The sequence below is a fragment of the Schistocerca americana genome, unplaced genomic scaffold, assembly GCF_021461395.2.
Source record: "Schistocerca americana isolate TAMUIC-IGC-003095 unplaced genomic scaffold, iqSchAmer2.1 HiC_scaffold_35, whole genome shotgun sequence".
Classification (NCBI taxonomy): domain Eukaryota; kingdom Metazoa; phylum Arthropoda; class Insecta; order Orthoptera; family Acrididae; genus Schistocerca; species Schistocerca americana.
Genome location: NW_025726071.1, coordinates 3,104,399 through 3,118,955, shown reverse-complemented (window position 1 = coordinate 3,118,955; position 14,557 = coordinate 3,104,399). Strand labels below are relative to the sequence as shown.

General features: G+C 37.3%; 1 protein-coding gene across 1 annotated transcript in view; it reads left to right on the top strand.

Annotated features, from left to right (window-relative positions):
• LOC124580702 (molybdenum cofactor biosynthesis protein 1-like) overlaps positions 1-12,512 on the top strand; it is a 67,721-nt gene extending 55,209 nt beyond the window's left edge. Inside the window, exon 7 of the mRNA XM_047131280.1 lies at positions 12,457-12,512. Within this exon, the coding sequence (XP_046987236.1) occupies positions 12,457-12,512 (56 nt within the window). The remainder of the gene's footprint in view (positions 1-12,456) is intronic.
• The last annotated feature ends 2,045 nt before the right edge of the window (positions 12,513-14,557 follow it).

Genomic DNA, 14,557 nt, shown 5'->3' with positions numbered 1-14,557 from the left:
CAAACCTACGACATGCTACACATTAGATTAATCTGCCAACCATTGTGCTATGCCACAGCACTGCATGAAGTATTTATATATGTGAATGTAGTGACCCAGTTGCAACTATGAACTGCAACCTTAAAAATTTCAGTTTCACACAATGTAGTGAAAAGCTTATCTAATGTAAGATGATCTCTGTGAATATGATAACTATATGTATGATACTGAATCACACCTTGTGCTGAGTTATTCAGTAGTGTTTGGTTAGTGCTATGAATGAAATGTGTGTCTTTCATTAGCATTGTTAATGTGTGTTGTTTTTGGTGTAGCTATCGCGTGTCATGAAATACATAATAAAAGTGTCGGGCTCGTAATTCGGGATACAAATACATCAAGAAAGAATGCTGAACCAGGAATTGGAAGTGACTGGCCAATTTTGGTGGAGTTTGGCAACAGCAGACAGTTCAAGTGTGACGCTGACTACTCTTATTGGCGTTTGAAGTGCCAACTATCAAGTAATTTTATTTCAACTGTAGTCAGTTCCTTTTCCGTTCCATCTGCCAATCGATTGAGGAAAAAGTGAATGTCTATATGCCTCTCTATGGGTCCTAATTTGTCGTCTCTTATCTTCGTGGTCCTTACGCATAATGTATGTTGGTGCAATCAGAATTGTTCTGCAGTCAGCACAGTGTTCCTCAAAATCCCTCCAGGGATTCCCATTTGAGTTCCAGAAACATCTCCATAATACTTGTATGTTGTTGTTTCGACCTACTGTTAACAAATCTAGTATCCTGCCTCTGAATTACCCCAATGTCTGCTTTAATTCGACCCCTTGTGGATCCCAGACACTAGCATCCTATATGTGATGTCCATCACAGCTGAGCCACACTGTAGTAAAATCCACCCAACAAACGAAAGATGATTATTCGCCCTCCCTACCATGACCCTCACAAGTTTGTTCCATTTCATATCACATTGCAACGTTATGTCCAGATATTGAAACAATGTGACTTCATTCATGACACTACTAATGCTGGATTCTGGCATTATGGATTAGTTTTTCCAACTCATCTGCAGTAACTTATATTTTTCTACATTTAGGGTTAGCTGTCATTTATCACACCAACTGGGAACTTTGCCCAAGTCATCTTTTATCCTCCTAAATCACTCAACGATGACACCTTCCATACACCACAACATCACCAGCAAACAACCACAGATTACTGTCCACTTTGTCCATCAGATCAGTTATGCACATAGAAAATATGAGTAATAGCGCTCCTATCACACATCCCTGGAATGATCCTAATGATACCCTAGTCACTGATGGACACTCACCGTCGGGATAATGTAGTGGGTTCTATTACTTCAGAAGTCTTTGAGCCACTCACATGTCTGGGAACCTATTCCATGTGCTTGTACCTTTGTTAAAAGTCTGCAGTGAGGCACTATGTCAAATGCTTCTCGGAAATCAAGAAATATGGAATCTGGGTTTGTGAATTTTGTGATGGCAAAGTTAGAGGAGCAATGCATCTGCATTAAATTTTGCGTGAAACTCAAGAAAACCTTTACACAGACACACCAAATGATGCTGGGAGCCTATAGCGATGAGTGCTTAAGCCATACTTGGTCTTATGTATTATTCACACGTTTTAAAATGGCTTTACAAAAGTCAAAAATAATCCTTGTTCAGGACGCTCTTAGATGTCCCCTGATGACGCTTGTGTCAGGAACGTCAAAGAAATTGTGTGTGGCAGTCGAAGATACACTGTCTGAGAGATTGTAGAAGTATGTAACATTTCAATTGGATCATGTTATGAAATGACACAGCATCTTGGAATGCATTGTGTTGCCGCCAAGTTCATTCCACGGCTCATGAGTCAAGACCAAAAAAACTTTTGGATCTCACAAATGAGAATGAGATGTTCCTTGCGAGAATAGTATGACCCCTGCAGACTTCTTTTTATTTCCAAAGTTGAAAAGGATGAAGTTCTGCAATGGTAGATGAGATAAAAGAAAATTCGCAGACGGCACTTTATGCGACCCAGCGAGAGGTGTGTCAAGACTGCTCCTGGAAGTGGAAATGATATTGGGAGCAGTGTATCAATTGTGGAGGAGAGTAATTCGAAGGAGACAATCCATAGTAATTAAAAGATAAGCATAGAAAATTTTGTGGACAAAGTTTTGGAATTTTTTGAACAGACGTCGTATGACAAAAGGGCATGCTGAGTTGCCCATGAGCGATGCTTTGTACTGATTTGTGGACATAAACTTACTGGTCTCTATGAAACTGATTAGATTCAAACCCAGAATATGTTCAAGAATTCTGCAGCAAACTGATGTTACGGGTATTGGTCTGTAATTTCGCGGGTCTGTTCTTTCGCCCTTCGTATATACAGGAGACGCCTCTGTATTTTTTTCCCCAGTTGCTAGGTCTTTCTGCTGGGTGAGAGATTCACAATAAATACAAGCTAAGTAAGGGTCCAGTGCCATATAGCACTCTTTGTAAAACCAAATTGAGATTCCATCTGCAACTGGCGACTTATTTGTTTTTAATTATTTCAGGCGTCGGGGATGCTTACGAGGGTGGTTTGAAAAGTTCTTGAAACAGAATAGAAAAAATGTACTTATGTCACTGAAACTTTTTTGTTTTTCAATGTACCCTGCTTGTAGATTAATTCACTTGGTCCAACAGTGTTCCAATACCTCGATCCCATCTCGACAATGATTTTCCTCCAGGCCTATAAAATAGTTGTCAACTCAGGCTATCAATTCTTCATTTAAGTGAATCTTCATCCACAAAGAAAAATTTTAAGTTTAGGGAAGAGGCACGTGTGGCAACAATTCATACCTTAATTTGTGTAATTTTACCATGGCGATGGTACATGCATGCGAGCGTGCATTTGCTTGATGCTAGACGACTTTCTTCCTTATTAAACCTGGCCTTTTTCGCATATCATTTGTTGCAATTTGTCCAGAAGGTTAGCATAGTATTCTCCAGTAATTGTTTGCCCAGTGGGGAGATAATGTACAAACAGAATCCCCTTCTCATCCCAGAACACTGATGCCATGCCCTTCCCCGCTGAAGGAATTTGGTGGCGCATCCCAGAACACTGACGCCATGTCCTTCCCCGCTGAAGGAGTTTGGCGGCGGAGATTCAGCATTATTTCTACTGCCTTGATTATTGCTTTGTCTCTGGGGTATAGTAGTAAACCAAAGTTTCCTCGTGGTCACAAACCAGGACAAAAGATCTTGTTTGTTTCTCCTAAAACAGGCCAAACATCGTTGTGATATGTCCATTCTCATGCGTTTTTGACACAGCGTCAAGAGTCGCGGCACCCATCTTGTGAATACCTTTCAGATGACATCTGGCAAGCGTGAGCAATTTCATGCACTCTAAATTGGTGATCCTCCTTGATCATTATGCGGACTTTTGCAATGATTTCTAGAGTAGTGACACGTTTTGGCTGACCTATTCATGGATGATCATCATCTAAGCTCTCCTGACCAAATTGAAATTCATTTATCCACTTAGCAACAGTTGAAGACAAAGGAGCAGAGTCCCCTGGTGTTTTCTGGAAATCGGCATGAATGTCCTTCACTTTCATACCTTTCTTTATGAAGTATTTAATCACTGCTTGAATCTCGACACGACCCCCCGTCCCGTACCGTCGCGTCTTTGCAGATCACTGCACAGGAACAACAACAGAGCCGTGTCACTGCCACAGCTCTCTTCCAAGAGCACTGACATGGGACGGGTTTACAGGCAACAGTCCAACGAATATCATGTGAACAACTTGTGCTAGTGCTGGCCTCTTGTGGTGATTGTTGTTAGGTGTCTTTGTGCTATTGTCAAATGACGGTATGTTTATATGATTCTCTTGCATGAATGATTTCTTAAATGCAAAATTTAAAACATTTATCTCCTACTGCCACACCAGACTGGTCAAGTGACTTGATGGAATTCTTTGACTCACTTAGTGATTTTACATAGGACAATAAATTCCCCTGCTTCTCAGCCAGATCTTTTGCTGAGGTATGACAGTGGTAGTAACCTTTCCTTGTTGCCATTTGGCATTCTCTTTTGAACCAAGAGTGCAGTAGCTTTTCCTTCCTCAGTATTTTCCAAATTTCATTGTTAAACCGCAGTGGCTCTTTTGCATCCTTAATTCGTTTACTAGGTACAGACTTGTTGAGAGTGCAATTCACGATCTGTTTAAGCTTTGACCATAATCTCTCTACGTCCATCTTAATGGAACTAAGTGATGTCAGTTCTGTCTAAGTAAGATGCTAACATCTGCTTATCTGCTCTTTCTGGCATGAACATTTTCCTAGCCTTCTTGACTGATTTATTAATTTTTGTAACCTTAGTTGTTATGATGTTATCATGATTATTAATCCCCATCTCTATGCTGAAGTCATTGATGATATCTGGCCTGTTTGTAACTACAAGGTCTAAGATATTTCCATTGCATGTGGCATGGCAAACTAGGTGCTCAAGACAATTTTCGAAAACCACATTCAAAAGTGCTTCACAAGATTGACTGCACCCCCTGCAATGAAGCCATAGGCTACCATCTATACTCAGTAGACTAAATTCACCTCCAACTAGTATTGCATGATCTAGGTATTTACGTGCTACTGTCTGTAGACTTTCTGTGAATGGCTCCAAAACTGTCATAGCAGAACTGGGTGGCTGATTATCCATTAATTAACGTGATTTCACCTAGACTTGTTATACGCAACCAGATAACTTCACTGTCACAATCAGCTTTGACCTCAATAGAGACAATGGACACTCCCTCTCCTACAGTGTCTAACCTGCCTTTCTGATATATATTCCATTAATCACTAAATATGTCAGAGCTTTCTGCTCTCGGTTTCAGCCATCTCTCAGTCTCTGAGAATAATTTGAGTGCGATACTTTCCTGGATGGCAGTAAATTCGGAAACTGTGTTACAAGTACATTGACAACTGATAAAATTTTGACAATCTACACTGGAGTGAATTCAAAAGATAAACCTCAACCAACATTGAATGTATCTTGGTGATAAAGAGCCCAAATAAATAAATTGATGATTTTATTCCATTTCATCTGATTGAATGAAACACACACAGCATAACTACTCAGAAAACAACTATAGTGCTGATTACATTTACTATCATACATGTAGCACTCTGAGAACATTTCACCTTGTCATAGTAGTCCTGTGTTTTGGAACTAGGCAGTGCTTCATTTCACAAAGTGAAAGGAATAGCTTGTGTAAAAAACAAAAGAAGGGGAAATAGTGGTTGCTGGTGTTTTTAACATTATCATTCAATTTAGTTCCTATTGTGAACTTTGCAGCTAGGATATGTAAATGCTCTGAGACTGCTATTGATAATATCTTTATGAACAAATCTAGGGGAAAGACGTCATATCACAAAACCAATAGTAAATGGACTATCTGATCACGACGTGCAGCATCTTGTGTTAAATGTTGAAACTTGTCAGGATAAAAAAATATTAAATCTGAGTACAGGAGGATAATAAATAAGCCAGAAATTGAGGAATTCAGGAAATTGCTCAAAGACATGAACTGGAGAGATGTTTACCTGACTCAAATGGAAAATGCAAAGCATTTATTAATAAAGTTACCTCCTCTTTTGAAAATTGTTTTCCCCTAAAGGTAACTCAGATCACACAGAAGTCAAAAGATAAACCATGGATTATACAAGGAATAAAGATATCATGTGGGGCAAAAAGGAGACTGTATCTACTATCTAGGAACGTTTCTGATATTAGAATTGTAATGCATTACAAAGAATACTGCAAAATATTGAATCAAGTAATCCAGAAATCGAAGTAGCTTTATTAAGAGAAAATGATAATTGTATCGGGCAACAAAATAAGAACTGTTTCAGATATAGTGAAGACAGAGAGAAGTGGGGCCAAAAAGGAAGTGGAACAGATAGCTCTAAAAGTAAATGAGACTTTGGTAACAAGTGCATGTAGTGTTGTAAATCTCTTAAGCAAGACTTAATTTTTGTTACTGACGGCTCGGGGTTATCAGGTTTGGTGAATGGTGCAATGGAGTATCTGGGACCAGTCTTTGAAGAACATCGTGTAGAACCTATTCGAGGAACTTTGAATTCCAACCATTGCTTCTCAGTATACTTACTCCTTAATGAAATTTGTTGCAAGTTATATATCTATATTTCCAACAAGTAGCTCAATACATATTATCAATACTAGGAATAAGAAAAATCTACATAAAGACCTAAAATCACTTATGTTGGTCCAAAAGGGGGTCCAATATTCAGGAACACACATTTTCAATAAATTACCAGCAACCATTAAAAACTTGGTTTCAGATAAAGCACAGTTTAAACAGAGTTTGAATGACTTTTTGATAGGCAATGCCTTCTACTCTATAGATGAATATCCTAACAGAGACTGTTAGGCCAGCTTAAGTAAAAATATGTTAGATATAAGTTTTGACAGCACTTGGTTGCAACAGTCAATATTAAGTATTTTGTGTATGATAAATTTATTAATAGTGCATAACAATGTTTCATTCTGACAGCGTATTAATTCTGTAAATATTAGCTTTTCCAGTTTATTGTATTGTATTCACCTATTTTGACAATCTCATGACAAATGATCAGGGTAGTATTCATTATATTAAAATGTTTTGTGTTATACATTCTGACATGTTCCACACCCTCGAGAATCATCTCATTTTTTCGGTGTATGTAATGAAAACTGAATCAAATCAAATCCAATCACCATCTCTCATCATGTAATAACTTCACTTCTTCTTCTTCCCTTGTCGTCTCCTGTTTTTCCAGTACTCGTCCATCTCCTCCTCATGTTTTTCCCCCTTTATTCTATTCGTGTTGTTCTCAATCCCCTATTTCTTCTGCATTGAAAGCCTTTTATTTTTATTTACTTATTTTTTTTATTGAGGTGAGTCTCTACGGACTGCGTGGTAACAACCGACTTCACTCTAGTGTCCAGGTCTTGTTCTTGCTCCAGCTTTGACTTCCTGCCAGTATCTTCTGAGCCCCTGCAAGAAGTGCCTTTTTATGCTCTTCAGATAATGGTCCTCACTGTCTTTCGGATGTTGATGCCATGTTAAAACCTTGGTAGTTGGTCACCAATCTTCTAAATTTGTTCCTTTCAGGAATTTCTCTCTGAGATACCAATCTGCTTAAGATCTTTTTCACATTCTTTGAACCATCTCGGCCTCGTTTTCTTAGATGGGATGAAACTCCATATTCTTTTTGTTAGTCGATCACCGTCCATTTTCATGAGATACCATAAAATAACAATCATTTCTTCGTAATGGATGCTGTGATAGGTTCTGTCTTGCTGCACGAGTCCTCATTTGCTCTCATTCGCCATTGTCCATCGACCCATCTATTACCTTAGGATTTTCCTTAATATCCTACACTCACGCTTTTCCAGCCGCTCAGCTTACCTTGTCTATTCGTGGTCAAAGATTTGGATGCTTATAAGCCCTCAGGTTTTACAACTGTATTATAATGTTGGAACTTGGCCCATATACTCATAGACTTTTTGTTATAAGTATTCTTTGTCAGTTGGTATGCTTGGTCTAACTTCCTCATCCCGACAATTGCTTCTTCTTTTAATCCATTCTCCAGGTGTATGACTTCACCGAGATACCTGAAATTCTTAACTCATCCAATTTTTTCCCAGGTTGGTTATCATCCATTCAGGTCCATCACAGATGTTCGTCATATGTTTTGTCTTTTGAATAGAGATCTGGAGTCTAACTTTTTTCAGCAATTTCTGACAGCCTATTTATCTTGTTGACTGCTGACTCTATGTTGTTAGCAAAAATGGCTAGGTCAGCCGCAAAATCTAAGCAGCCAATGCACACCCCTTTGTTCTTAGGACGAAGTCTGAACCACTCTTCATTTGTTTCTCCTTGGGCTAATAACTTTCTCCACTCTTGAATGACCTTTTCCAAGACACAATTGAAAAGGTTCAGGTACCTCACCCATAAATTTAATTTTTGACACTGTGTTAGTAAGAGTTTGTTTGATCAGCTTTCTTAATGTATTATCCACCCCAAACTTTTCCAAAATATTCATTACTGCCTGTCAGTCGATGGAGTCATATACTTTCTGAAAATCAACAAATATGACCACATAGTTATTTTTCCAATTTTTTTTGTACCTGATCATGTTCTTCAAGTTAAAGATCTGTTCTGCGCAAGAATCGCCCTTTCGGAAACCAGCTTGATAGTCCCCAATCAGTTGGTTACAATGATCTTCTATTCTATTCTGTATCACTTTGGAGAGAATCTTATATGGAACAGATACTAATGAGGTACCCTTATAGTTATTGACATTCTATTTATCACCTTTTTTGTGTATACGATGGATTAAAGCTGACTGCCATTCAGTTGGTATCATCCCAGCTCTCCAGATCTCCTCAAAAAGTTGGACTAGTATATCTAGAGTTTCATTATTTGCCAGCTTCAGTAGTTCCACCACTATTGAATCCTCTCCAGCTGCCTTATTATTCTTAAAGTTGTTGATGATCTCTTTGGTCTCCTCTTTACTAGATGGAGATGAGGGGTAGTTTGTGGATTGGGGCACATACAGGGAATCTTTCTTTCGGTTCATCACAATTAAGTAGGTTTTCAAAGTAACGAGACATTATCTTGCAGTTCTCTTTGTTGGTCAGGCCGAGTGTGGTGTGCGTACTGTAAGACCTTCAGTACACACACCATCAGATTATTTGACTTGTTGCTCTAACGAAGTAAGCGAGTGTCAGCAATATGTCTCGTGGTCTTATCATGGCATGTTTATCTTCTGCCATTAGGTCAGACGATAGAAATGCCACTTGCACACTTAGAGTAGCAGATTGATGGTGACCAACTTTAAATAGAACTTGATTAATTTTCACATACATTTATTAAAATAATAACAAATATAAAAATTATTTAACTTGGTTCTGGATGCTATTTACAATTGACAATCTGAAGTTCCTTTGGTATTGGTACGTTAATCTTATTCTTACATATATCTCGGATACTTGACAAAAGTGTCTATACATTTATCTTCATGGCTATGTACAGGAATATGGTAATCTTATTAGGCGCAGACTGGATCTTGACTATGGACTGGCACAGACAATTGTAGAACTCGTACAGACTGGTACAGACTAATGCAGACTGGTACAGACTAATGCAGACTGGTGCAGACAAATGCAGACTGACTGATCGAAGATCTTTACACCCGTTATAATACCTCGCACGTTCATGTATCACTGCGTGTGTGTGATGCGCGAGGAGAAAGTGTTCTATGTTAGCAGCAATCTCATTGGCTGCGTTACATATTAATACGCGGATCGGCGGAAGCAGAATTTGGTCCGTCTCTATGGCAGCGCCATCTCGTAGTGGGGAGATGGACGAGTGCTGCGCCTGCGCTGTTGTGCTTAGCGGGGCGCACTCTAGTGGGAAATTTGTGTACGCGCTGAATACGCGGAACTATGTACACAACACTGAGCTTTCCATTTTCGTCTCTAAAACAAAAACTAGGGGCTTGGTATCCTTTCAAATTCGATTTGAACGTCTGATAGAAGTCTCTGACATTGTTTATCTGGAAACGCTGATCGATCTGTTCTAACTGCTGTTTCTCATGCAGTAGAGTTCTGGCTGCATATTTTTGAACTTCATGGAATACATCAAAATCATCAGGTCTCCTGGTAGAGTTCCACTATTTCCATGCACTTGCTGTTTGGGCCACCACCTCACCACAAACCTCATTCCACCATGTATGATTCCTCTTTTTAGCTGTCAGGATTGTAGTATTAGCTGCTTGTTGGATCATGGAGGCAATGTCTGCCCATTTATGGGATTCAACTGTCAGTTACTGGTGGCATTGTTCCATTACGTTTTGATTGATTTTGAGCTTCGCAGTATCATATTTATGAAATTTATTTCCGGTTTTCACAGTCTTATTGAGAGGGATGAAATTAATTTTGATCTTGGAGAGGTGATGATCCTTTTACATTCAGTATGTTATCTGTAAAAAGGTTTCTTTCTATTATTTCTGATTGTTTGATGTTGTTTCTTTCTTATTTCTGTAATCCATGCTATCATTGATTCCTTCTTCCAGAACTACTCATTCAGTAGAGGTCTCTAAAAAAAGATTAATCTTCTTTTAGCCATTACTTCTGATATTTTCTCAAAATTTTTGTATATCTCCTCATTACTTCTCATTTTCCAGCCATCTGTAGCTTGTATTGCAACCATTATTTTCTAATAATGCTCCTTTGTGGAACCTCTGTTCTGTCCAGCATATAGTTCATCATTAGGCATCCTCATCCATGTAAACATCCTGGTCATACCACTGTGGGATAGTGTTTAAATTTGTTTTTTTTAGTTGTACATTTCTTGTTGTAAATATCCTTTGTCAAACGATTTGCTCTCTCCAGTTTGCTGACTCTTGCATCTACTGTTAATTCTTCTAGTCCATTTTGTTGTACAGTTTGTCCAATATATTTAAATTTACTTACTAATGCTATTTTACATTTTTGTTTTTCTAAGAATGTTGATGCATTGTTTGAAATTGTCATCAATGTTGTTTTTTTGGCTGAAATTTTGGGACCAGCTCTCTTTGCTATTTCTTCCAAAAGATTTGTTTTAATAACTGTCTGTCAGATTTTTTGAAAGTATATCAGAATCATCTGCAGAAGCCAGGCAGTTTACCTTAATTCCATTTGTTTTTCGTCCTAAAACTATTGGTTCAATTTTGTGATTTTTTTCTCCAAATTCCAATAACTTTCTATTTTTTCTAGAATGTAGTGTTACAGTAAAGGTGATAAACTGTCCCCTTGTCTAACACCAGTTTTTATTTCAAATGGTTGAGATACTTCTCCCATAAATTTAGCTTCAGTCACCCTATTTGCTAGTGTTTTGAGGATTATGTTTGCTTTAACACAAAATTCTTTGATGATTTTACCCATAATTTCTCTGCCTACCAAATCAAATGTTTTCTTGAAACCAATATGTGATACTATTATTGGTTTGGTGATTAACAGTCTGTGGAGAATTATCAATTTTCTAATAAACATCTGTTCTGTGCAGGGTCTTCCCTTTCTAGAGCTCCTTGAGATTCTCCCAGTAATTTGTCTAAAGTTTCTACAACTCTGTCCAGAGAATTTTTGATAATATTTTGTATACCACTGGCAGAAGTCAGGCATCTCTGCAATTGTTGACATTTTGTGTGTCCCCTTTTTTTCATAGCTGTGGATTAATGCTTTCAATAATCTCTTCAGCTTTCCAAATGTTCTCAAACAGCAGTTGTAGATCATTTGTGTGTTCTGACTATTTCAATAATTTTGCTGTAGTGGAGTCTTCATTTGTTGCTTTGAAGTTTTGGAATGATTTGATGGCTTCATGAATTTATTGTTCTGTTAGTGGAAAATCGTCCTCCAGATGTTGTGGGACTGCTATTATATATTGCTACAATGTGCTGTTATTGTTATTGTTGTTGTTGTTGTTTGGTTGCCTGTTCTTCAGCACTATCTTTCTGTTTCGTTTATCTATTTGCCGCCATTTTAGCCCATTTACCGGTATTTTCAGCTTGTTCTTCACTTATTTGACCTTTTGGTGGCTCCTCTTGAAGAGATCTTATTTCTCAGCATTTAAAATTACATCATCTGCTGCTCTTTCGCATCTGAATTTCATCATGTCCAGTCTAGTTTTTTCATTCATTTAACCATCCATCTTCCATGACTCAAGATCCTAAATTATCATCCTTATTTCTTGAACAGTCTCATTTCTCTTTTTACATTTTCCAGATGAAGAAACTTTTGGTCCTCAAAGCTAAGATTAGTATCAGTTTTTTTATTTGTTTCTGCCTATGGCTGCTATATCTCTTTAGTTAGAATATTTTCTCTCTCTGTATTTGATTATAGTCTAAGTCTGAATATTTTTATAAGTACATTTATTGCTGTAGCAATGAGTAAAATAAATTGTATTGCACTGCCTGTAGCATGTAGCACCATTTTGACTGTTAGTCCTCTTGCTGTACAAAAAGTAGCTTTGATGATTACTTAATGCAAGTATTTTGTAAGAGCTGTGGAATGGTTAGTATCTGTTTATATTTTTCTGATTAATTCAAGCTCATCAATGCACATCCTGTGTTAAGGAAATATTTGCACTGAATTTACTGTGTGTTAAATATAAGCAGTGGATCCATTGGGGTAGTCTGTTTGGTAGAAATATGTCAAGGTGAACAAAACAGGAGATGGTGAAGGAAGAGAGGGAAAAGATCAACATTTGCTTCTCATCAGCAATATAACTGGGTTGAAACATTCAGTGAAAATTATCTGTGACAGGAAGTTGTCAGAAATACATTTTTTGAAGAAACTTTATGTTTGTATAAGCATTTATTAAATTTAAAAATTGGATTTCATGTGCTAATACAAAAGGTAATGTTTTGCATTGCAGGCATGCTGAACCTGTCAAAGATGAAGAATCGGCCAATGATTCTTATTGGAGGATAACAGTATGTATAACTTAAACTTGAGATTCTTGAAAATAAAGCTAGTCAGTATTTCTTAACAGTACTGATTTAAATACATCTAAAAGATCGCTGTTACCTAAATGAAAGTTGACGAGCAAAGTCTTAGTGGACATTTGTATAAATTTGTCATAGGTGTTATTTACAAGAAGAGTAAATAGTTTCAATAGGAATGTGGTGAGACATTTAACAAATGTGATGACCACACATTAATAGGACCTTGTAACATTACCATTATGATATTAGTAAGCTTTTATGTAAATAACAGAAACCCTGTCTCTATGTTGCCACGTATAACCCTCTTACTAAAATTTTGTTTAGTTTCCAAATAAAATACACTGTGGACGGATAGTTCTGTTTATAGGAAAAGATAATCAATAGAGTTATCCTTCTTACAGGATTTACCGTGTGTTGCGTCTAATGGATAAGTAAATTGGACTATTCACTTCTTTTCCTAAGATCTTACCCAGTGGCTAGATAGAAACACAGTATGAATAATAATATACTGAAGCTAGGACAACTCATTTCCAAGTTCATTTAGTGGTTTAAAACATGTACTTAATGGTCACCAACCTATCCTGGCAATGAAATAGTGAAGTATTGGAGAAGCAGAAATGTGAATTTTGCCTACTTTCTTGCTACTGTTTAGTTTGGCTCTTCGAATAAATTACCCCACTTAAACAATTTTGGGCTACATCTTTATACATTATGATTTAAAAAAAGAAAAAGCCCAGTAGATAACTTCAAGGAAGGTAAAAAAAATTAGCCGGGGATGGGGGGAACAACCTTTAGAAAAGCACTTTCCATAATCAAGAAACTTAAATACTTAGACACTAAAGCACACACTTTTTAACTGAACATTTCACTTAAAGAAAACCTCTTTCTTGGTGGAATTTACTTTCAAAAGCTATTATTCTTTGAACTAATTCTGTATAGCCATCTAACAGGTTCTAGTAACTTGGCTTCACTCTGATTGAATTTTATGTAAGCAAACTATAACACTTTGCAATAGTTAAGAAAACATTTTTATTATTTACACTAAAGCAATTTAAATGGTGCCTCTTTATATTAACTTGGCACTTCACTCTGATTGAATTTTATGTAAGCAAACTATAACACTTTGCAATAGTTAAGAAAACATTTTTATTATTTACACTAAAGCAATTTAAATGGTTCCTCTTTATATTAACTTGGCACTTCATAAGTCTGTAAAACAGGACACTCGGATCAATCAAACACCAGGAAGGAACCCTATACGGATGTATGATTAGGATGAAATGACAGGGTGAGCCAGTTTCCGTAAATTTCAAGAATGATTATTAAATCACATTTTAAATTAATGGTTCATGCTGTACAAAGGTAAAAATAGAAAAAAATCTTATCTGGTGGCTATATGCTTGGGTTTGGCGAACAGTTATGACGGCTACACTACCCACACTATGGCCTGCAAGTTTCTTGCTGTATGGGCTCAATTTCTCTTCTTGGCTTCATTCAGTTTTACATACAGTAGCTCAACAACTCGCAGCTATGCTGTAAGCTGTTTGCAGTCTTCAACCAAGGCATTTTTATGGAAATTTGCAGGCAAAGCTTCGGCTCCACAAAGGAGTTACCTCAATCACTGCCGCCTACAGACTGTGTGACTTACTTCCCACACTTGCTCAAGGTAGCACGCCAATTCGCCTTTCGCACCTTTTCCACTCCCCACAGCTATTTTCGTTTCAAACAAAAGCACACTGGCTTTTACATAACACCTATTTCTTACATTGTTCCTAAGCATGACCATTTCTTAAATTGTCAAATTTACATCAACATGAACAATTTATACACACAAATATTTTTAAATACAAAATGTTATCAAAACATTATTTAGACCCTTGGTATCCTTTGTAGAGGACTTGGGCAGGTTTGTCCCATCCTAGTACACATTATTTTGTTACCTCCCTTCAGATATTCCATTTAGCTACATCTACAATAATTCCCAATGTTCTGCCTTTTGAGGTGTCCAGTGCGGGTTGTTTTTATTTTTTA